This window comes from Phaethon aethereus (assembly GCF_964289735.1).
Source record: "Phaethon aethereus genome assembly, chromosome: 1".
NCBI lineage: Eukaryota > Metazoa > Chordata > Aves > Phaethontiformes > Phaethontidae > Phaethon > Phaethon aethereus.
The window spans coordinates 213,175,128-213,199,281 of NC_138575.1; the positions used below are offsets into that span (position 1 = coordinate 213,175,128).

The window sequence follows — 24,154 nt, forward strand, 5'->3', positions numbered from 1 at the left end:
AGATATGCTACAGTAAACACAAGAACCTTTTGTATTAAATCCTTGTATTATGCAAAACCTTAGACCAGATGATCCACCACACAAGGCTTCCTCTGTCTCACATGGCCTTTTTACAAAAAAGGGTGTCTTTTCAAAATAGTCAAGAATTTTTTACCTAAGCCATTAACTGAAGTTTTAAATGTAATTTTTTTTTCCCCAAATAAGGATTCCATTTGAGTTACTTTTAACTTTTCACACAACCCAAAAGAATGCTGCATGTTCAAAAGGCTTGTGTATGTCTCTAAACCCTGGGTTCATCAGATACCAGGTTGTTTAGGGCTGACTGAAAATCCTCCTTGGTACAGAAACATGAGGGATAAATGAGGCAAAATGAGAGAAAGAAAGATGAGAGAGAGGGAGAGAAAGAAAATTACTGTTGAAGCTATCCTAGCCTGGTATCATGAGAACTCTGCTGCTTTCTATCTGTTTTATGTGCTTCATGGCAATGCGTTCAAGAGCTCAGCAAATGGATGTTTTTATGCAGAAGAGTGAAAGTGATTCTCTTGCCTAAAAGTGGTATCCAGGCACTGAGACAGATGGTAAGCACGTTTCCCAAGGTCAGATGAAGTCTTTGGCTGAGGAGGAATGGTCACCTGTGTCTCCCAAGTTCCAGGCAGTTGCCATAAACACTTAACTTGTCTTTTTTTAAGCAAGAAAGCGAGAAGCAGGCTGATACTGTCTCTTTGTGCTGCATTTGATTGTGGTCCATGACTGCACGTGAGCACTGCAATAATGCCCAAAATTAGTAGTATGCATGAAAATTGTTATAGCCCTCTCATCTATAACCCTCACATCTGTAATGTGTTAAAACCATGTTATGTTTAGGTTCTTTATTATGATGGCAGAGTTGAAACGGGAAAGTGAAGAATTCCATTTCAGAGCTGTAACAGATATATCCTGTCCTTGCATAATCCTAATTAATGCACTTCAGAAATACTGTTGTGCCATTACTCACCAAATGATACTTTGTAAGTTTTCAGCTGTTCTTCATGTTTCTTGGCCAATGTATAAATTCTATTGCTATATCCTTCTAAGGCATCTCCATAATCTCTACAGTCGAATGGAATGACCTGGGAATCTGCAAGTTCATAAACCAGCTTGCCTCGCAACTGGGCAATTGTTAGCTGTTTCTTGAAGGTGGGGTCATAAAATTTTTCCACTAACTCAAAGGTCTCATACACAGTGTGATAAACAGGATAATTGCTGAATTTATCTGCTTTCTGAAAAAGAGCAAGCAAATTTGTCAGTGCCCAGTATTCTAACTGCAGTCAAGGGATGTATTGATCACTTAATGACTATGCTGTTTTACACAGTTTCCATATCAAAAAAGCTATTTGCTACCAAACACCATTTACTACCCTTCCATTTTTGTGTGCTCATTTTAAGAAACTAAAACAACCTGAATCCATGGACTGTTGCACAAGATTAAGCGAGCAGGCTTCCTTCTCTCTATCTGCACAGACCTGCCTTCAGTTCCATTGTTCAGAGATTGCCTTCACTGAAAGTGAAAGCAGCTTGGGGTGTTGGATAGCAGAAGTCCTTGATCACGGCCCCTTTTTATCTTGTGTAGTTATTTCTGAACACAATCAAGGAAGATTTGTATATTAAGGGGCCTACTAATAGTATGGTGGAATGAAATACACACCTCTAATCACATTCTATAAATACCTCTCTGTGTACTGGACAGCCTATAGAATCCACACATCACTGCAACATGTTTTATTCCTCAAACATTTAGGTTTCTTGCTAAATTAAGAAATGGCGCTGATATACATACCAGTCAAAGATTCTTTGAAGTTTTTTTTATTAATTATGAATAAATGCTTTTTAAAAATGACTGCGCAGCACTATCAAACTTCTTCAAGCAATCTGGAAGACTGACTTACCCTATTCTTGGTATAACGGACTCTGCCTGATGCAATTCCCAGTCGCTGAAAGTAAGCTTCAAAATCACTGCCTGATCCCAGTTTGTTTATTCTACAAGTAGAAAAGACAACATCTTAGTGACAGCACTTACTTTATAATACGGTAGTAATTTATACAAAATGCAGATTTTTCAAAGAAATGGAGGTCAGTTCTTCATCAGGGACACTTGTAAGATCAGAGACTAGATGAGTGGCAAGCTTAATTACTCTAACTGATTTTATTCCACCACAGTAATTCAGTATCCAATATTGCTAGGAAGATCTTTTAAAGGTAGCAATCCTGATTATGATGCTGACCACATTTAAAAAAAAATGTACACATGCATGAGAGCCATCAAATTGTATCAGACATGTCTCTGTAATCTTGAAACATTAATCATCTATTTCCAAACCAATATGAGTTGGGCACCAATATATGTAAAGACAGATGTGTTTATATACTTAGCATATTCCACAGTAGAATCAAGCTGATATATTCCACTGCAGAAGGCACCATTTAGCATTTGTTACTGACAAGTAAATATTGCCATCTGCTGGGTAGGTGTGGCAAGACAGAGGAAAAGAAAATACACACAGATGTAATACTCTAGGTATTTTCAAATTTTTGTTGAAGTTTTATATTAAATTTTAGGTTTTTATGTCTAGCCTGATGAATAATTGGTGCTTCCCAGCTGAAAAAGAAAAAAGTTTCTTGTGTTCCAGCTAAAGTTCTTCTGTTAGTATAAATTTCTGCAAGGAACTATTTGTATCAACTGAGAAAGATAATATCTGGTAGTTTTTTAAAAGGAAGAAATCTCAGTGAGTCTAATGAATTTAGAAACTCATCTTACCAGGGCATGAAAGACAGGGTTATACACGCAGAACATTTTTGGTCAAGTAACACAAAAGGACAGTTCTATTTACCTTACATGAGTAATGCCACATTGTGAATAAGATTTAGTCCCGTGAGTCACAGGCTCAAAGAGTGTTTTGGAGTTTTAATACCTTCAGATATAAGTTTGTAATGTATTACAGTTACATGCATTGTATAAATAAAGAATAAGTATCATAAGAGCTTTTTAATTACCATTCGAGACATTTTCTGTCAACTGAGCATTGCCTTATCTTAATTTTTATATTATCTCATCTAGTAGGGTGACTAAACTATATTCCGAACCCTTTCCCCACCCTGGTCTTTTCTGATTACTTTCCAAATACATTTTCTACTAATAAAAGGCCTTTAAAAAGTGTGAAGTTTCATTTTATAGCAGGCATAGTAATCACCATCATTAAAAAAAAGTCATAAAATTTTATTTTACTTTAAAAGATATTGCTAGAGAGTCACCTTGTACTAAAAGGTTTTGTATTGCTGTCATCAACAGCACATCTTGAAAAATTCTGGAGAGTAGCCATGCTATGATATGATGAAAATATTGTGAAAGAAAAAACAGATTAACAACTTACCTGGGATAGCTGTTATTTTCAGTTGCAGGATCTTTCTCAAGCCAACTCTCATAAAGAGACTTATTTTCATAACCTTCATCAGGGCTTACAATCTGAAGAGGAAAATATTATAATTTCATTGGAAGTACCCCTAACTCAGTTCATTATCAAAGGAGACCTTCACAGCTATCTATCTGCACCATTCTTAACAGCATTGCTGCATGCAGGGAAGTACACATACAATATTTACATTTGTTCCATGCATTTATGGATCCCAACCATGAAAAACATCTCACAGGCACTTGGAACCAACCACAGACAGTGGGGAAGAGCAAGTTAGAGGATCAAGGACACTAGCTGGACCTCATACACTCCTGGGGGAAGTGGGTCCCGGGGATTTCTAGGACTTCTTACCACCTTATTATAGCACTGTGTATGTACACACACACCAGCATATATAACACTATGGAGCTCCTCCAGCAGCCAGGATGCCCCAGCTGCTTTCCTTTCAGCAGGCGAGGGGATATGACAGCCCTAACCCTGCGGAGGTTTGCCCAGCACAGCAGCAATATTCTCTCAACAGGCTGAGCCTGAAATTTCACTGTTTTTTCTACGGGAAGAATACAGATGAATTGTCCTAGAAGGAAGAGTCAAAACCAGTCATTAACTACATTACAGCAGTGCCAAAGGGACTCCACCAAGACTGGAGCATCATTGTGCAAGACACTGTATATACAAATGTAGGTCCCACCCTTGTCTTAAAAAAACCTGAAAAGCTATATAACCAGGATGGAAAAAGTATTAGTACAGCCATCATACAGCCAGGAAAACTATGAAAGATTATAAAATTAGTTGATCAAAGCTCTTAGAAAATCCATGGCAGAAGTAAAAATAAATCAAGTCTCTGGCCGTGGTCTCCATCTACACCTAAACAATCTTTAATAAACGTGGTCCTTTAAATATCACACTGGTTATGATGTTCAGAGGATTGGTATTTTTAGGGTTTTTTTCCAAAACACAAAGCATAAATGTTCATGTCCCCAGTATTGTTGAGACTTAATTCTGCATTGAAAAAATATACGGACTCCAAATTGAAAATCCAGAGAGTTCTGACCTCTAAGGTTATGTCAGCAGCTAGCAGAAAAACAACAACTTTGTGAAGTAACTGCTTGGCTGCTGTCATTTTCAGGGCACTTTGGTCAAGTTCTGGGGCTAAATTGAAAATGGCACATTAATAAGAGCAAGCTGAACTCTGTCATATGGGAGTAAAAGTACTCCATGCTTTGGCAGAGATGTTATTCTGACAGCTCTGGTCATGTAAAAACCATCGACCAGCTTTTTCATACAACACAGAGAGCCTAGTAAAACACACTGTTTGCCCTGACTTAGATCCAAATCTAGAATCAACATAAGCTCACTGCTACCTCAAGGGAAGATGCAGTGTTCTTTAAATATAAATACAATATAAGACATGATGATCAGAACAGGGGAATTGGAGTTGGACTATCGCAGATGCTGGCTGGTGGTGACCAATTGTCTAAAGTCTAGCAGTAGCGCAAGACCAAAAAAGACTTTCAACAGCTAGATGTCCCATCTGTGTGCTGAGGACCACAATGTAGAACTCCTTGAAAGATGACACTTCATGTGTACACTGCGTATTTTGGTGAGAAGTGGCTCAGTAAAACACAGGAAGAGCAAAGAAATCTTGGGATGTTGGATAGTTGGATGTTGGACTCTTTAATATGAACAGAACTTTCTTTTGGACATAATCACCCACATCTACGCTAATATTCTTTCACATACTGGGCTTTCTGAATGAAATTCAATCCCATGCAAAAGCCTAATGGAAAGCATAGGGAACGTTTTGGTCCCATTTATGCTGTTTCCAAGAATTAACTAGGACTCCTGAGGTGCAGAGGACTTCTCGCTATTCCTATTCAAGAAACTAACAACCAGGATATGCAAAGACTTAATGGGTTGAGGCTTTGATGTGTACATCTGTTTTCCCAATGTTATCCAAAGCCAAATGCATTGCAGTTGAAATAGCAAAACTAAGGACATAATCACTCTGCCTTAGTCCTAGCCCTTACAGAAATCAGGCTTTTTTTTCAGAGTAGTAGAAAAGACACAGTTGGTTAGCAAAGGTACAGATTGTAGTCTTTGGTTATCTTTATAAGAACCTACCTAAATGCAAGTGAATTAAAAAAAAAAAAGAAAATTAAGCAGATCCCCCTGCAAAAAAAAGCTTCCCTGTTCTAGCTGTTGCTTTAGTTTCTCTCCCTCTTTTGCTAATGCAATTCACTGGAAATCTTACAGACATGGAGAATGAAGATGTTTGAACCCTTAAATTAATTTTTTTCTGTGATGTTAGAAGCAGTGAGCCAAGTAAAAGATGTGCCACATTTCTACAGGGTCTATCAGTCATCTGCATACATGTTTCTATGCCAACAAAAGTGGTGTCCTAGCTAGAAGTGGTCCTTCAGCAAACACCCTTTGGTATCCCTGACTTCCCTCCAGGAGTCCATCAAAGCATCTTTTTCCTTGGGAAAACTCCACCAATCTCTATGAAGGATCTTACAGAAAAGTTGAAAAGAGCATAAGTGTTCTAGAGAATGGTTTCACAGCCTGGGATTTATTGATCACTGGAGGTCAGTGGTGGCTCATCAACACTAGTAAATAAAAGATGGTTTGGAAATGAAAACTAAAATGTTGAATCACTGTAAAAATTGAACCATGATTTCATTTTTCAAAAAGATGATAGGCGGTCCCATGTTTATCAGTAAAAAGAGAGGAAAACACTCCTCTAGAAAAATGTGACAAGGAGTGTCTCAAATTGATTTATAGAGACAGTGAAAAAGAAGGGGTGAAAAAAGGATTGCAGAGGAGATTCTTTGGACAGAGGCAATATGATAAAACTAGCGAAATTGCTCTTCAACTGTATATAGCAAGCAGAGAACAGCAGAGATTGAGAATGTTGTTGCAGAATCCTGCTCTGTGGAACAACAGAAAAGAAAATGTAGTTGTGGGTTTTGTCTATAACAAGCTAACAAGAAAAAAATCTAAGATGTTCCAACAGTGGCTTTAAGGAGCTCAAGGAATAGTGAGACTTTTCACTGACAACTCACTACCATAAGATAATTCCCTTTACAAATGGAGTGAGGAAGACTATGGATGAATATAAAGTACTTCTAGGAGATTTTTAGCAGGGAGACAGCATAGAATTATGGAATAGTTTTCAGGTTTTGTTTACATTATGCTTCTACTGTTAAAAGCTTAAATAACATTGAATTGGAAAATTTTCAAAAAATCCCACTCTCAAGTACTTCATACGGTACTTCAATGGAATTTTTCTATTCAAACCCAGCATTAATTGAATAGTTGACTTAAGATCAAAAGTGAGGTACTATTTTTAGCCCAGAGCATTTTTTTACTTGTTTATCTTTTGCAGAAAAACATATCCCTGGGTAAGTGGCTTGCTGCAGACAGAAAGTAATTTATTTTATCCAGGGCCCTCCAGCACTAGGGATGTAGGAATTTTTAGAGGTGAAACAGAACACCCTTCAGTGTGCAAAGTGTCACAGCTAACGCTTGAACAAGCACAGCTTCTTCCCCAGCAAGGACGAAAGAGTAAGAAAGAGTTGATAAGAAAATAAAATGTAGAAAAGGAAAACATTAGAATAGCATAGATAAACCACCCCAGATTAACACCATGGCATTTCCAATGTTAAAAGAAAGTGTACTTCATTTGAAAATAACTCAGGATGAATGCACCTATTGGGGTGGGAGACTAGTAGCAAAAGTCATCCTACCAACTGCTGTTACAGTGCAGGTTTTTACACAGGACCAAGTCACTTGGGTTCCCTTAATATCAGGGGAGAGAAATCGTTTAAGAGTTCTGTATGTACAAGAGTAGACAACCACATTTGGTCAAATGAATCTCATCCTAAAGGTACCTATTTCTGCCCATTGCCTTTAAAGGGAGCCTACATTGCTTAAGTCAGAGAGAGATGTCTTCTGTTGAGATGAATCCAGATCTGAAGATAGTGACAATGGCTCATGCTAGGTGCCTAATCTGGTTAACTCCTCATATGGCCAATGAAGTTTCATGCTTTAAATGGGCCATAATCTTTCAGCCTTATGATAATTCATCCTGAGAGATGAAAGCAAAGGAGACATGATTAGACGACTTGTAATCATGCAAATCCATATATCTGGCCTGTTACAAAACCCGCTCAAGCCTTCAATATTTATCACAGTATGTCAGGGGCTTAGTGAGATATGGAGGAGATTCAAGGGGAACAGACAGAGAGAAAATGGTAGCCAGCCAATGTGAAAATGAATAGATTCTCTTTTGCACATGAAATGGAAATTTAAAATGCAATTTATTTCCTTCAATGCTTATCATTTTAGAGAATTGATCTTGCTCAAGTGTTTTATTATCTTGGTTTTATTATTATTATTTTTACTATATATTACAAATAATATTCCACTTCTGTCAGTGAAACATTTCAACCTTTCTAAGAATACTGAGGAACTGTGAGTCTGGATTGTGTACCAGTGATGAGATATTTTGCTATTGATTTTGGGGGGATCAAGATTCTTCCAGCACAGAGATAAGATAAATCCAATATTATTCAATAATGCAATTTTATCCAATAAACTTGCAGTTTTACATTGTTAGAAAGTCACAAACAATAGACACTCTGATTTCGTACCTCTTTTGTCAGATTATACACCAGTTTGTAGAGAAGAGGGGTGAAGTCAACTCTTAACGTGTAGTTACCTGAAAATGAAACAAAGACTTGGAAATTTTCCCTTCACAGAATCACAGAATCACAGAATCACTAGGTTGGAAAGGACCTTCAAGATCATCAAGTCCAACCATTAATCCAGCGCCACCATGTCCCCTAAACCATGTCCTGAAGTGCCACATCCACACGTTTTTTAAACACTTCCAGAGATGGCGACTCCACCACCTCCCTGGGCAGCCTGTTCCAATGCCTGACCACTCTCTCAGTGAAGAAATTTTTCCTAATATCCAATCTAAACCTCCCCTGGTGCAACTTGAGGCCATTTCCTCTTGTCCTATCACTAGTTACTTGGGAGAAGAGACCAACACCCTCGTCGCCACAACCCCCTTTCAGGTAGTTGTAGAGAGCGATAAGGTCTCCTCTCAGCCTCCTCTTCTTCAGACTAAACAACCCCAGTTCCCTCAGCCGCTCCTCATAAGACTTATGCTCCAGACCCCTCACCAGCTTTGTTGCCCTCCTCTGGACATGCTCCAGCACCTCAACATCCTTCTTGTAGTGAGGGGCCCAAAACTGAACACAGGATTCAAGGTGCGGCCTCACCAGTGCCGAGTACAGGGGCACGATCACTTCCCTACTCCTGCTGGCCACACTATTCCTGATACAGGCCAGGATGCTGTTGGCCTTCTTGGCCACCTGGGCACACTGCCGGCTCATGTTCAGCCGGCTGTCAACCAGCACCCTCAGGTCCCTTTCCACCGGGCTGCTCTCTAGCCACTCCTCCCCAAGCCTGAAGTGTTGCATGGGGTTGTTGTGGCCAAAGTGCAGGACCCTGCACTTGGCCTTATTAAACCTCATACAGTTGGCCTCTGCCCATCGATCCAGCCTGTCCAGATCCCTCTGCAGAGCCCTCCTACCCTCCAGCAGGTCAACACTCCCACCCAGCTTGGTGTCATCTGCAAACTTCCTGAGGGAGCACTCGATTCCCTCATCCAGATCATCAATAAAGATATTGAACAAGACCGGCCCCAGAACCGAGCCCTGGGGAACACTGCTTGTGACCGGCTGCCAGCCAGATTTAACGCCGTTCACCACAACTCTCTGGGCTCGGCCGCCACAAGCCGCCAGTTTCTCCAGGAGAAATTCACGTTCCAGTGGAATTATCTTCTTAGTGAATTAAACCCCGCACTCCTTCCTTAGGCAAAATTCTTGACTCCAAGTCAAGAATTTAGATCTTGCCTCAGAATATCTACAGAAATAGACTACATGATCACATTGTATAAGCGACTGCTACTACATGACAATGATGCATGGGTTATGGTATATACACAGCAATGTAATTAAGCCTCCCCATAGTTCTAAAATATGCCTAACGATCCCTCATTAGCTACAAGCCCTTGCCACTCCTATGCTCCTTGAAGCTTTTGTTAAGCAGAAGGCAACGGTAATATCCTACTTTTTGTAGGATGTTAAAAATAAAGTTAGTACATTCAGGAACTGCAGGAGGAAAGACATATTCCCTGGAAGATGTTTTAAAAGTCTTTCAATGCAGCTGCGTCTTCTCTTATTATAAAGAGGACTTTTTCAATCTTTTTGCAAACCGTATCTGAAAGACAGGTCATATTCTGAGTAAGAGACTTGCAAGACATTTGGCATTTTATATTTCAGAAGTACGTCTCACCCAAATAGGAGGCAACAAAGATGCAGAGTAATGTTTTCATCTATTGTCTCCTAAACCTCCCCTTTTACCACCACGCTGTGGCTTCTACATTTTACACCCATGAGGCTTCCACACTGCCTGTGGGCTATGTTGAACTAGGTAAGTATCTCATACCAAAGTTGTCAGTTACAGCAGCCAGAGCCCCATTGAAAAGAAACTATCAATCATCACCACTTCTGAGACAGGCAGGAGCTGGGAAAACACCTCTGCCCTCAAATACAGAAAAACAAAGAGGGGAAGAGGGGTGAGAAGGCTTGGATATAATAAAACATAAGCTCTCAGGTAACACTGTTATTAGGTTTTGACATGGCTTTAGACCTTTGGGTCATCCTTTGCACAGTGTGTACTTACAAGAGGACTAGACTGACAATTACAGAATACCCCATCATGATGGAAAAAATACTAGAAAATGCTAATAATGTTTCGAAGGAGAGTCTATATTTGAGAGCTGGAAATTAAAGTCACAAAAATGCTCAAAAGGATGACCCACAATTCTTCTTTTTATTGCTAAAGGCTAATGAATAGAAATAATTTGCTGTCCAAAGAGTGGCGTAAGAAGTGCTGTGGGGAATATATGATGATAAACAAAATAATCAGCAGAGTACATGGATGCTATGGGTCTACAGGGGATTTTAATGTTCAGCCAGGTGAAAGATGTACAAGATACTTAAAACAGTCCACTGAATATGGTGTTCTTTTCCTTATTACATATTTCTTTTCCAGTGGTTTTATTTTCACTTTTTCTTTAATGCATAAAGCATGAGACATATTTGAATAATCAAGATTTGGAAGAAAATTGTTAAGGCAGCGGCATGTTGGCTGCAAAACAACTAAAAAATATGTGTTACAATCCCTGCTGAGAATATGAAGCAGTTGTAAAGCTATTATTTCATTCGTGAGATCTTCTAGGCGTGAAATTCTGCTCTACTTCTTACACAGCATGTAGGCTGCATAATTGAAGAAACAGCTCTAACCCTCCCCATATCCCAGCTCCAACTGAGCATTTAGACACTGGGTTTGGCTTTTCTTTCCTTCCAATCCTTTTGTGACAGACAAAATTTTAATCTGACAGGAATAAAAGGAGTTCTTAAATATGCCTGTTGATATCGATTTTATTCACACACAGTAAACCCAAATAAGTTGGGTTTAACATGGGAAGAGCAATGCCCTAAATAACCAAGGTTATGATGCAGGATATCTTCACAGGACTCTGCTGACTATTATTTCAGCACAGACAACAGCAAATGAAGTCCTTTTGTAGTAAAGCTCAGTATAATTTCAGAAGAATTTTGTGATGTAGATCACAGTCTTTGACCCAAAATTCAAAGTCCAGTTTCTAAGAAGTATTCCTGTATGCCAGATTCTTCTCAGAATCTGAAGTGCATAGTAAATCAGATAATGGTGGATCAGCTTTTTGTGAAACATTCTTCAGTGCTTATTTTTCTAGGACAGCCCTGCCATAATACATAAGTTACTCCCTGCGTATCGGCCCTGCTCATAGCAATAAGCAAAGGTAACCACACTGGCCTAAAGCACCAAAATTACTTCCCATCCCCACAAAATGTAAGCCTGAGGTTTCAACACAAATTGTCTTGACATTGTAATAAATTATAGTGTCCCAAAATATTATAATTCCAAAGGAAAAGGAGCTGGAGCTGCAAACAGAACAAGGGACAGTCTGCCATATATTACAACTGTAGTTGTAAATTAAAGCTAATGCAGTTAAAAGAGAGTTTAACATACAAAGGGCTCAGTTCATTAGCACAGAATACTAAACTCCTCCAGCAGAGACTTTCTGGACTCCAAACACGTGGGCTGCAGCTCATGGATGGTGTTATTTGCAACAAGAAAGCAACATGAGAATTTAAATTGTTCTCTCTCTCCACTTACTTCTGTATGTGCTACACTTATTCTGAACACCACATTACCTACCTTATGTTTGCCAGCTCTGGATGCAATAAATAATATGCAGTGAACTGTTAAAATTGACATCTGTGAAGTAAGGGGAGTTTAAAAATAAAAGAAATACCTTCTATAGAAGAATCTGTGTTGATGTAAGCAACTGCCCGTTCCTGGAGGATTCTGGCATTTTCCTGGTGTTGTGAAAGTGTAATTATTACTTTCAGTTAGTGACATTTAGTCAAGAACATGTTAAGTAAGTCAAGTCCACTGTTTTTTACAGTATTACCTTTAAGAACCCAGACAGGATAAGTAGCACTATGTACCTTACTAATTATCTTAACATTTGAGGATGGGTCAATGATCTGGGCATATGAAATTCAATCCTGCTTTTGGGGACTTAATTTGGAAAATATCCACAAAATGTAGGTGCTGTCTGCTGCATCACAGAGGAGCAAGATGGAACAGGAAAATTACTGAACAGCATTGTAACAGGCAAAATTAAGGTTATAAATGTGTTTAAACTCTGCACTTGCAGTACTTTCTGAACATGCAACATGTGACCCAGAATTCCTCCACGCTTTTAATCTGTGCGAGCTCCCAGTACTGAACTCAGTTTTAACACTGATAAACCGGGTATGACTGTCATTTCTACACTATTCCATTTCAAAAAGGATGAGTCAAAGCACTGACATTTCGTATTAAAATGAGTTTGACTGACTGTTTTGAGTCAACTAAGATAATATATACTAAATATATAACCACGCATGTTTAATTTTTTGCAAACTGGTAATTATGTTTGAAATTAGTATTCTAATCAGTAAGTGGTATTTTGCTAAGTCTTGGCTTTGTGATAGATATCCTCATTAGGTTAGTAATTGTTATTTGAGTCATTCAATTTATAACCCAACTAATCATTTGTAAGTCACGTGAACTAAAATTTGGATTGGTAATTGATAACTTCATAAATAAATTTCTATCTTTAAAACAAACAGTAGAGGAGATTCTGCAAAAGAATATGAAGTGAGGGAGCAAGCCTGTATATGCCTACATCAGGCCTTGCATATATGCAAAAGCATATTTGCAAGATAAAGAAATTCCTTCATTTATGAGCAGTGGAGATTGTCTACGTAACAAAAGGATGTTGCCGCAGTTGCAGAGTCTTTTTGTTACACAGCAGACAGTGAATATAATGGGTTAATTTTCCTCAACATTTAGCAGAACACAGATCTGGCAGCTGCAGAAAACATGAATGTAACCTGTGAGGAATGTCTCTAGAGAAACTGAATATAATTTAGGTGTCAAAGAGGAGGAACGCACACCACCAAAATAAAGCAAGAAAACAATAATATAAGAACATTGAGGTTCAAATATGAATTGTGCTCATGGTTTTCTAATCTAGTACAGCTGCCGTTACATGAAATAATGGATGACAGATTACTAGATATTAAATTATTAAACAAGAAACATTACAGAACAGCAGTAGCAATATCTGAACAAATCAAACAGAAAAATAACTAATTTATTAATGACTTGCTCAAGAGAAATTGATATTTTAAGTATCATTATTTCATATTCCTCATAGTTAAAACAATTTGTTTTTTCTTGACAGCATCTAAGTATGTGCACAGATACATAGACAAAGGAATCACAAATAAAATTTTCAATACAGTATACTTTTGTTACCAGTGGAGTCCAGGTGGGATGAAACTTTAATGCCAACTCTTTAAAATTTCTCAGTAAATTATTTTAAAGATTATTGAAATTATGCTTTATTCATCTAATGGCCCATAAACCAACAATAAGATGCAGAGAGTCTGTTGCAGCTGGAAGCCAAACAGTTTATGGGAGAAAGAATTTGTGCAAATCCAAAGGAATAAAAATCTCATCTTTGTTAGCAGAAAAATGATTGGATCCCTTTAGTGTTTGGGAGCATGTTTCTGGTTTTGTTCCTTCCTCTGATATGTGTCATTTTGCTATGTAATTTTGTGTTTTACTAAAATACATGCCAATAAACTAAAACAGAGAAAAAAGTTAAAGTATTTTATTATATAAATTTCAAAAGCTCTACCCACATATCTAAATATAACCTTGTAAATAAAATTCTAACAGAAGAACAAGACAACACATTTCTGTTAAACCATTCAGTGCTAATAAATTGACATAGTTCAGCAGAAATATGTTTCATCAGACAATTTTCTGCCTCCTTTATGTCTAATTTGGATTTTACAGACAAAGCAATGAAAACTCTGGTAAGACCTATATTTCTTACTGGCAATGAACAAATCCACTCATGGGTTAAGAACTGAACATGCCCAACGGGGAAAGGAAGAAAAAAAAATTCAGAACTTCTGCATTTCCCAACATCCTTCTATCAGGCAGGAATATAGTCAGGGATCCCACTACAGAAGTAATCAATTGTCCTGCTCCTAAGACTCTATAGAACTGGAAATTTCATAGGAATTTGGAACTACTCACTCATAGATTACCAACCTTTCCATTTGCCCAGACGGATTAATTTCCACGCAAAGGACTTGTGTTCTTATGTATCACAGGTACATGATTTGGACTTGATTTTACAGAAACTAAGGAATTTCTCAAATAAAAAATTAGAAAATAAATTAATTTGGGTTATATAAAATGCTATCATTCTGTTAAATGAAGAGATAGATTTCCATATAGAGACCACTGAGGGACATTAGCTTTAAATCAAAGTGGATTCTTAAATCTTAGGAAGAGTTAGTGCACTTATGTTGTAAGAAATTGGGTAGGTAATTTGTATAAATATAAGATGGCCTCACAGCACCTGGAGGAGTCTGTTGTGCTCCAATTTTACCTTGAAGGTATTGATTGCAGTCTAGGCATAGATACAACTGGGTACTGCAGCTGCTTGCAACAGACTTTCAAGTTTTGCATTCTTTACACTATTTTGTATTTACCTCAGCCCATTCTGTGGAACCCAACAATCCAAATTCTTCTGCATCCCAGCTAGCAAAAATAATAGTTCGCTTAGGTCTCCAACCTGCAATCACACAGTTAAACTTGAAAATTCAACTTAAAGTTAGAAAGACTAGTGAAAGATCACCACAGGTAATTGAAATCACTTCAAAAAAATAGCACTTAATTGATGTAGCAGTAAAAAAAAATCCTCTTTAAACTCCTTAGAGGAACATATTATTGCAGAGGCATTTCTCTTAATGCAATATTTTCATTGCACACAACTAGGAGGGTACTATTACACTGATGAGAGATGTGAAAGAATAAATTCAGCCAACTAAAATGCAATGCTACATATGCATCTCTTCAATGATTTTGCGTCTTTCATAATGAGAAACACAATTTTCTGCAGAGGTGAAAAGTTAAATCAATACAACTGCCTATGAGAACATTCAACACAGTTCCTCAAAGCTACTGTTTTCCATATCCCTCATTTTATGTCTGTAATAAGTAAGTTACCTTCTATCTTCATTTTACCAAAACTCCGTACAACCTCTTGCAGGACAGCTGCACCTGTAGTTGGATCAATACCACCAAATACCCAAGAGTCTCTATGACCTCCTAAAATAATGTATCTGTCTGGAAAAAAACACACAATATCAATCCTTAATTACAAATGCATTTAGGTTACCTGTATTTCCTGATTACAACCCTACTTGTGTCAAACAAAAGATGAAGTTTAATACCAGTTTAATACCAGTGCTACAAATTTATTTATTAAGGTAATGTGCAATCATTCACTTAGTCTACTGAAGTATATAAGTGGAAACAGAAATATTTTATACATATTTTTCCACTTAGAAGTCTTTCATGTATATGGCCTGCTACTAAGTATCAACAATAGTATGTTGAGGTCCCAAATCATCACTAGTTTTCTGTACTTTGCATTGTGTTAATTTTTGCAAAGGTAAAATGTGTGCATGATGTAAGAGGAAAACTCTTGTAAAATGACAGGCATTATAAAATTTCTCTGATATCTATCATCTAGCATTCCCATTCAAACATAGTCTTGGGAATGCCAATGAAAAACAGTGTGATGGGAGGGACAGGACAAGTATTAAGGGTTTCTCAGATTCCATATTATCTGCCTATCTAAAAAACTCGACGTTTCTTGCAACATCAGAACAATTTCAGCAAACACAAAATAAAAGAAGGAATTAAAATCCTCAAGCACCCAATGCTCACCTGGTTCCACAGCTCCTCTGAGGATGCCAATGACATTGTAAATTCGAGTTATTTTATTGTTTGTATGAACATGCATTCTGACTTTTCTGAAATGAAAAGCAGTATGGAGTAACCATTTCTAAGAAGACAATAAAAAGTCAACGTAATGGCTTGAAAGCCACAAAGTTTGTGCTTCAGTTCTGCTTTGTGTGTTCAGCACTGGTCTAACTGTATCAGTGTCCCATTTTTCATTTCAGGTTAATCTGCTGACAGAAAGATGCCTTAGAAACAACCTTATGAAGTGGGCCAATTTATAAACTTTCAAACATTTACAGAATTTGTTGAATTGTTATGGGAGTCAATTAAACAATTGTGTATTAGAGGAGTAAACTGAAAAGCATATACAGTAATTAAAAATACATTTACATTTTGACCAAAACTATAATTGTGGATATACATATTTTATGAAAAATACACTTTGGTTTTCTAGCACAATCCTGTTTAATAAGAGAGAACTTGGAGAGAAGGTCATTAGAAATATTCATTCAGGAATAAACTGAAATCTCTGTTTAGAGCAGTAGATCTAAGTGGTCAAGATTTGTCAATCTTCCATCCCTCCCCCTCAGTAAAATCCATTTGTGAAATTTTATAAAAAGGAAGGAAATTCAGGTATTAGGAGAGCTAAAAATAATGTAGTATTCAGCTCCTCTTAACCTGTAGAAGAAACAAAGCATCAAACAATGTTTTTTTGTGTCTGGCAAAATTCCAAGACTTTCACATTTTAAGTTATCTTTTCAGCAGCAAATCTGCATAGCTGTCAAAATCAAAATCTATCAAAACCTACTTCAGGACAGCTACTGGATCTTTGCCCAGAAAGTAACTGACACCAGTGCCTTGAGCGTGCATATACTTGTACACCTCCATGTGCAAGTGACTTCCTACCTAGACTTAAAAGGTTCACTTTAATATAGAGCTACTCTGAGAAAGAAGTACATGTAGGATTAGCCAATATTTACAAAAACTGTTATCCGATCAAGTAGGAAGATGTTAAAAAGTGAATTCAAAAATATTTCCCATGTGTATGTATTGTGGATGAATCATATTATTTGTTTTCTCACTGTTGCTCTTCAAGACATTCCAAACAGTACCTTAATTATGTCAAATATGGTATCTTATTTATTTATTCCAACGTTATTCATTTTCAGCTAGTGTTAAAGCAGAGCAGAAAAGAATAATGGTCAATGAAGTCTTTATAAAATTATATATTCAGACATACTCTTGTTTTACAGGAGATGGAGCAGTGATAACGATATACCATTTTTACACACTGTTCACTGTGGTCTGCTACCAGCCCTCATAGAATAATATCTCATGTAAATTGAATGTATTTTTATATGAAAAAGTGATAGAAAAGTGATCTTTAGCTTTTTTCAGTCTGGAGAAGAGGAGGCTGAGGGGAGACCATATTGCTCTCTACAACTACCTGAAAGGGTGTCATGGCGAGGTGGGTGTTGGTCTCTTCTCCCAGGTAACTAGCGATAGAACGAGAGGAAATGGCCTCAAGTTGCACCAGGGGAGGTTTAGATTGGATATTAGGAAAAATTTCTTTATGGAGAGAGGGTCAAGCATTGGCACAGGCTGCCCAGGGAGGTAGTGGAGTCACCATCACTGGAAGTGTTCAAAGACCGTGTGGACGTGGCACTTTGGGTCATGGTTTAGTGGGCCTGGTGGTGTTGGGTTAATGGTTGGACTTGATGATCTTGAAGGTCTTTTCCAACATTAATGATTCTGTGATTCTGTGATTTGTTGCAGCTTATCAGTTATTAACAAGGAAGAATGCTACGACAGTCCCTGAGAGCCAGTCAAATCCCTGATAGCCGAATGCAATTGTTATGTGGTTTGGTCTGCTAGAGACTGACCCTTAGCGCCGCACACCTGGACAGTTGTATTTCTCTGTTAGAGCTAAAATAGTGTAAAGCACAAATATACTATTGCTAATCCATCTGGTCAAAGGCCAGTTCCTCCCAAACAAATTAATAATATATATGTGCTTTGGACTCTTCTGTCCTGTTATTGTTCAGGGCTTTCAACCATGGGGCCTACCAGCCTTGGAGAACAGTTGATGGGCTCCCAAATCATTGCCACATTTCACAGTTCTAAGTTCACCGAAATGCTGGGAGGCTTCCAGTGGACAAGGGAAACATATGTAGAAGAGAACTACTGAATTGTCAGTCCTTCCCTGTTTGACTGCTACAAGCTGGCTGTTCTATTGTACCCTTGGTCATCAGAAACAGAAAAAAAGACCAAATTTGAAATGAGGAAGAAGTTTAGGGTTAATTCAACAGTATTAAAAAAGTCTACTTACTGCCATATAGCCATTTTTAAAAGGACCAGCGAAACAATGTCTGAACCTTAAAGTAAGGATTAAAGTTGGAATGACAGGGCTGGACCTATACCCTCTGAATCTGTCGATCCATTGACACTGGGGACACTGAAAAAACCTATTGTTTTGATAATTTATTTTCAAATTCTAATAATTATCACCAAGTGATGCCCACTCAGAAGGAAGTACATCTTTCCAGAATATCTCCAGATGTATTGTTTCACAGTCTTTTTCTTGTTAAGATATTTTTTTGCAATATTTTATAAATAGGCAATTGTTAAAACAGACCTTGTAGAAGAGCTGTCTGCAAATCCTGGCCCTATGTTATAAGACACATTGAGACTTCCTTTCCAGCTGCTGTCTGGAGCTGCAGGTCCTCCCATTGCACTATTAAGTGAAAACAAAGAAAAATGTAGTTGACCAGTAGGCTAAAGCCTCAAATTCCCTTAATGAGTACTGCACCTAAAACAAGGTGGGTTTACAAAATTCTTAAAAACACTGTGCCTGAAACAGATTGCTTTGGATTTTCCAATTTTTCTGAAGCATACACTAGTACAAAAAGAGCAATAAATACAAGTAGCAGCATAGATTTTAGTATAAAAATTTTGCTGCACATTCGTGAATACTGACTTCTGGTGAGGAGAACTGATGTATACTCACCGTAATAATACTTCTGCATCATGATATCCAATGGGATGAACTGGGATTTTGGGAATCCCTACACCTTCATTAACTTTATACCTGAAAGTGTACTCTGAGAAACCAGAATAAAATGTCAAGTTTATAATGTTCTTAGAAACTTTCACCAAACTGGAAATAATTTTGAACAGTGCAGCCACACAGTAGCCACAAGCACACATCATTTTTTTGATTCTTACATCATGTCTTAGATATTGCTTCTAGGAAACCAAAATGTAATGACAGAACCACAAACCCATCTGTACAACAGTGCATCTGTACAACTATGTAAGAGAAATCCCAACATTTGATGCAAGGTTAGATTTGCTGTCCATCCATATTATTACATCTCCTCAAAGCTGACTGTGGGATAACCAAGCTGGTGTGTGAGGTGAAGATGGCCCCTGTGCAACCTGTTGACAAGCTGCAGAAGACATCCACAGATGCATTTACCTATGTTGAAGACAGTCAATGTCTCTCTGAATCGGGTGGGCCAGGCACACACAATTTATCCTGTTTTTTCAGTATGATGTTGTTTTATGTCCCCAACAATGGTCACACAAGCCAGAAGCACCCCTGTGTTCCCTTCCCATCATCAGATAGGACTGGTAGGCACCTTAGTTCAGACTGAGTTCAGGGTGCCTACAAGGACAAGACAAGCACACAGTGTCAAGTTTTGATAGACTCCAGGCTACTGTTATTCTTAATACAGAGATTTTACTCCCTGTAAAGAGGATTTTAAACTGTTTTTCTGCTTGGAATTTAGGATCAGCAAGGAAACATACCTCCAAGCAAAGTTATTACTGCTCTTTGATGGTAGACTATAATCTAGTTTAAAGATTCTCCTCTTGAGAAACACAGATATTTTAAAATGGCTCTAAGTTCTCAGACATTTTCTACTACTTCACAGTCTCTAAACCTACACATCCAGCTTTTCTAAGAGTTACAAAGCTGGGATCATACAAAGAGATTTTCCTAAAAACTTATTTTCCCTGCTTAACTCAACAGCAAGTAGTTGAAATGACATACAGATAGAATTCAATCTGCCATAGGAAAAATAACTACTGCTAAAAATAATTTTAAGCAGCTTTTTTTTCTTTGCATCTGTATTCAAGATAGATTAATTTCTAGTGCCACAGTAACTTCCAGCACCAGTTTATAAAGTACTTGATGGCCCCAGGGTACAGCTTTTTCACTCACCTTTTGCAGGATAACCTGGTGTTAAAGGGTCCCCAGCTCCATTCAGGTTTAACACATTCCCACGCTGGGCTCCTCTGCCTGGAAGGTTCCAGCCATCTGGATAAGCATCTACTCCTGGGGCACAGTAGTCAGCAGGGTCTGAATAAAGTATGATCCCTTGGGCTCCTGCTAATATGGCATTTTTAACCTGTGAAATGATTTGCTTTTAAGAAATGCTTTTTTTTTTTTTTAATGCAGTAATAAATCTGAATGTTGCAATTTACTTCCATGGGGACATAGCTTTAGGAGTTGCATATGTGGAAGAGTGAAAATGACCACAGACTCAGCAGAAGAACAAACCACAATGAAACACAGTATATCCATTATTTTTGTCACATCTTTAGTCATAGCTCAAGGCTATGAAATAAAGCACAGGACACAAAATTGAGGCACAAAAACTGACTGCTATCCCCACTGTCCCACTATCACCAATTTTGTTGGAGTTGTCTAAAGTCAGAAGAGTTAGTTATTCAATCTCTGTGCATCAAATTCCTTGTCAAATACTTACTTCTTCAAAATACTGCAGTTCTACCCATGAAAAGTATTAAAAGCCATGACTCAACAAACTATTTAGTTCCCTAAACTAATCTCTTGCAAGAACTGCCTAAGAGATTTGCAGTCATCTCAGTCTCAGGAGATTAATACATTCATCTGTTTTTATTGTTTTGGAAGTTATTCTTAGAATGCAGCTACAATGGATACCTTGCAGGCTTTCTTCTGCTCGTATGGTCCAACTTACAGCCCTCATAACTCCCACCAGCTCTAACACAAGCAGTGTCTGACCCACAGAGGAAAAAATAAAACACAACCCTTACTTTGTTTCCTCTGAAGATCTTCCCATATCTGGCAATGACAATCTTTCCTGTACAGTTAATTCCCATTTCACGCTCCAGCTTAAAAAAATCTTCGGTGCGTCCATAATTCACATATACCAGATCTGCCTGTACAGAAAAGAAAAGCAGTTTCATGGCAACTGGTCATTTCATGAACAAAATATCTGTTTTCAGAAACACAGTTTTATTCACTACATATGATATAGGGTTTTTTGCATTTCTACAAATGAGAACCAGTGCCCATAAAAACAAAAGATTTCGGTAATATTATACAGGAGGCCTTGGCTCAAACTGCTGACTTGTCTGTATTATCCTGCACTTAACAGCAGCCCTATAAACTGAGGTTGGAAACTAAACCAACGTACTTTGCTAAACTGACAAATTTCTGTGGTCATGAAAAAACCGTGGTATTCATTGTATACACACACTCGCTATTACATGATTTCATTCATTCATCTGTGCAATGCAATGTTGTCCCTGACTTGTTCCTCCATAATGAACTATCAGATTAAGTGAGGGTCCTTTGTAGCCTTTGAAGACATTCACTTAATCCAAAATGTCTTCCAAATTGATTTATATATTGCTATTTCTACTTAAGACTTAAGCAAGTCCTCTCCATAGGATTGAGTAATGTGGAGTAACCTGAGACGTATCCAGCATTTTCCATAAAGATAAAAGCTTTTCATTTATTACGTGATTCAGATTTCTAGCACTTTTGATAAAGCTTTTTTTCTAATAGGAGACTTCTAACCTTCACGCAGTATGTGGCGTAGCTGTCCCTGTGTTCTCTTACACTAATGGTTAATTAAAACTACTACAAGAAACACCTTGAGAAGTTGGAGCAATCTATCCCAGCAAGTGTTTTGCAAAATGTGACTTCAGATAATAATGGACTTACATAATTTTGTTTTCTTACCTCTGGCACTCCTTGTGCTGAAAAAGCATTATATGGTGGCAGTATGTCAGTGACATTTTCATAACCCAGTGGAGGTGGTTCAAACAATGATGTATTGAAAATCTATCAATAAATAATAGAAGTTCTTGGTCAACCACTCCACCTCCAGGCACAAGTTTGTACACTAAACTTGGTTATTGCAAATGATATGCTAGTTTCCACAAATTGTTCACAATAAATACAATTCTAACCAGCACACATAAGTTCAAAGAAACAAACAAACAAAAAAAACCAGCTAGGGATATGTAGCTGAATATTTATAACAGAATGCAGGTATGAATACAGAGAGATAGATTACTTGTCAGAAGATGCTCATCAGTCACTTCCTGAACCTTAACAATGACGTAGCTGAAAATTGCCAAGACCTGGTGACAATAAAAAGACACTTAGTTCATCCATGCCATCATGGGTATTTTTTGTTATTACTCCCATCTGTATTACTACTCCTCTCTTCACTTCTTTGCTAGTTACACTCCAGTTAAATGCGCTGCCTTTTATCACTGTCTATTGTAACACTCATGTTGCCTCAAGGTTCACGTCCACTCTGTCGCCTTATGAGATTATAGCTAAGAGACTGTTTCTGGAAGAACTTCTCCATTCTTTCACCTCTAAGCTCATGTCATCCCCAAGCACATAGTCCTTAGTTTCTACCAGGGCTTTTCATCCCTACCTATACGCTATGACACTTCTCTAGCTGTCCCACCTCCTCTCCTTGCTCAGGCTCCTTGTCAGATTTTACATCTACTTCTTTATTCCCCTGTGTGTACAAAATGGAGAAGGTGATTATAGACTGACTGTTTATTATTACTTCCAGCACTAACTTAGGAGACACCATAGGAAGCCAGTATCATCAAGTTCAGAGCAAATGACAGGAGGTTTTGCTTCATACAATGGGCAGTATCTGTGTGGCATACCTTACCTCAGCATGTTGTGGAAGTAAAAACTGTACAGATATTGAAGCAGAGGGTCACTAACTGGATAAATACTTGGAAAAGAGGTCTAATGAGGATTCTTAAAGAGACTAATTGCACCACGCTTAGAGAACCCCTGAACTGAAAACAGCTAGACGTGGGAAGAGTTGCATGCCTTAAATACATTTCTTTGTTCTTAAACTTCCCTGTGCATCCACTTAAGGTTCACCACCCTCATTGGGAAAAATTTCTTCCTTAGATTTAGTCGGTATCTGCCCTCTTTCAGTTTAAAACCATTACCCCTTGTTCTATCGCCCTGCCAAAAAGTCTGTCCCCATCTTTCTTATAAGCCCCCTTCAAATACTGGAAGGCTGCCATAAGGTCTTCCCAGAGCCTTCTCTTCTCCAGGCTGAACACCACCAACTCTCTCAGCCTGTCCTCACAGGAGAGGTGTTCCATCCCCCTCATATATATGTATATATACATATGCGTGTATATGATGCATATGTACACATCCTATATGTGTAATACCTTGCAGTTACTCAGTTTTGATCTATTTTCTACAATTCAGCAAGCTACCCTCAGATTTTAGAGTTGTTTTTCAAGGTATTCATGTACCTTCCCAGACTTCATTTTATCAATACCTTCCATGTGGACACTGCTGAGCAATTAACAGAAGGTGACCCAGGAGAAACTCCCTGTTGAACTCCACTTGACACCTTCTTCTGGTTTTATAACGGACCACCTAGAACAGCTTAGAAGCAGCTATCCAAACAATTTCACAGTAATCCACAGAATTATCAAACCGAGGTTTTCTAGCATTTTATAATAATGACCTGTCAGACAAGTGCTAGAAATCTTACCGATGTCAAAATCTAACAGTATGCTGTTTCTTCCATAGCCACAGGGACAGCAAACTCCCTACTGTAGAAGAAAACTAAACTAGGTAGGCACAACTTGCTCTTGACCTCACCTCCTCATTATATGCTGGGAGCTTACAAGCAGTATTTTATGGTTCCTGAGTTTGTGGGCACTGAAATCACCTCCTTCAAACTTCAATCTTTCTCAGCTTGCACTGTGTTTAGCTGACAGCCAGGTGTATGGTAACATGAGACTTCCAGCTGCCCCTCTTGGGGAAGTTTCTGCCTCCTGAGTTTGGAGAAAAAGGCAGGCTTGTGTGTGTTACAGAGAAGTAATTCCTCCATCTCTGGAACAGAAGCCTGTGAAAATCTTTCCATGTG

General features: G+C 38.1%; 1 protein-coding gene across 1 annotated transcript in view; it reads right to left on the reverse strand.

Moving 5' to 3' along the window:
• The window catches only part of NAALAD2 (N-acetylated alpha-linked acidic dipeptidase 2), a 35,576-nt gene that overhangs the window by 6,326 nt on the left and 5,096 nt on the right, over positions 1 to 24,154 (reverse strand). The window contains exons 4-16 of the mRNA XM_082012336.1: positions 21,964 to 22,065; positions 21,030 to 21,155; positions 20,176 to 20,362; positions 18,958 to 19,051; positions 18,586 to 18,684; positions 15,936 to 16,021; positions 15,210 to 15,329; positions 14,693 to 14,775; positions 11,884 to 11,947; positions 8,102 to 8,169; positions 3,408 to 3,499; positions 1,926 to 2,016; positions 995 to 1,259 (exon numbers count right to left, since the gene is read on the reverse strand). Coding sequence (XP_081868462.1) covers positions 995 to 1,259; positions 1,926 to 2,016; positions 3,408 to 3,499; positions 8,102 to 8,169; positions 11,884 to 11,947; positions 14,693 to 14,775; positions 15,210 to 15,329; positions 15,936 to 16,021; positions 18,586 to 18,684; positions 18,958 to 19,051; positions 20,176 to 20,362; positions 21,030 to 21,155; positions 21,964 to 22,065 — 1,477 coding nt within the window. The remainder of the gene's footprint in view (positions 1 to 994; positions 1,260 to 1,925; positions 2,017 to 3,407; positions 3,500 to 8,101; positions 8,170 to 11,883; positions 11,948 to 14,692; positions 14,776 to 15,209; positions 15,330 to 15,935; positions 16,022 to 18,585; positions 18,685 to 18,957; positions 19,052 to 20,175; positions 20,363 to 21,029; positions 21,156 to 21,963; positions 22,066 to 24,154) is intronic.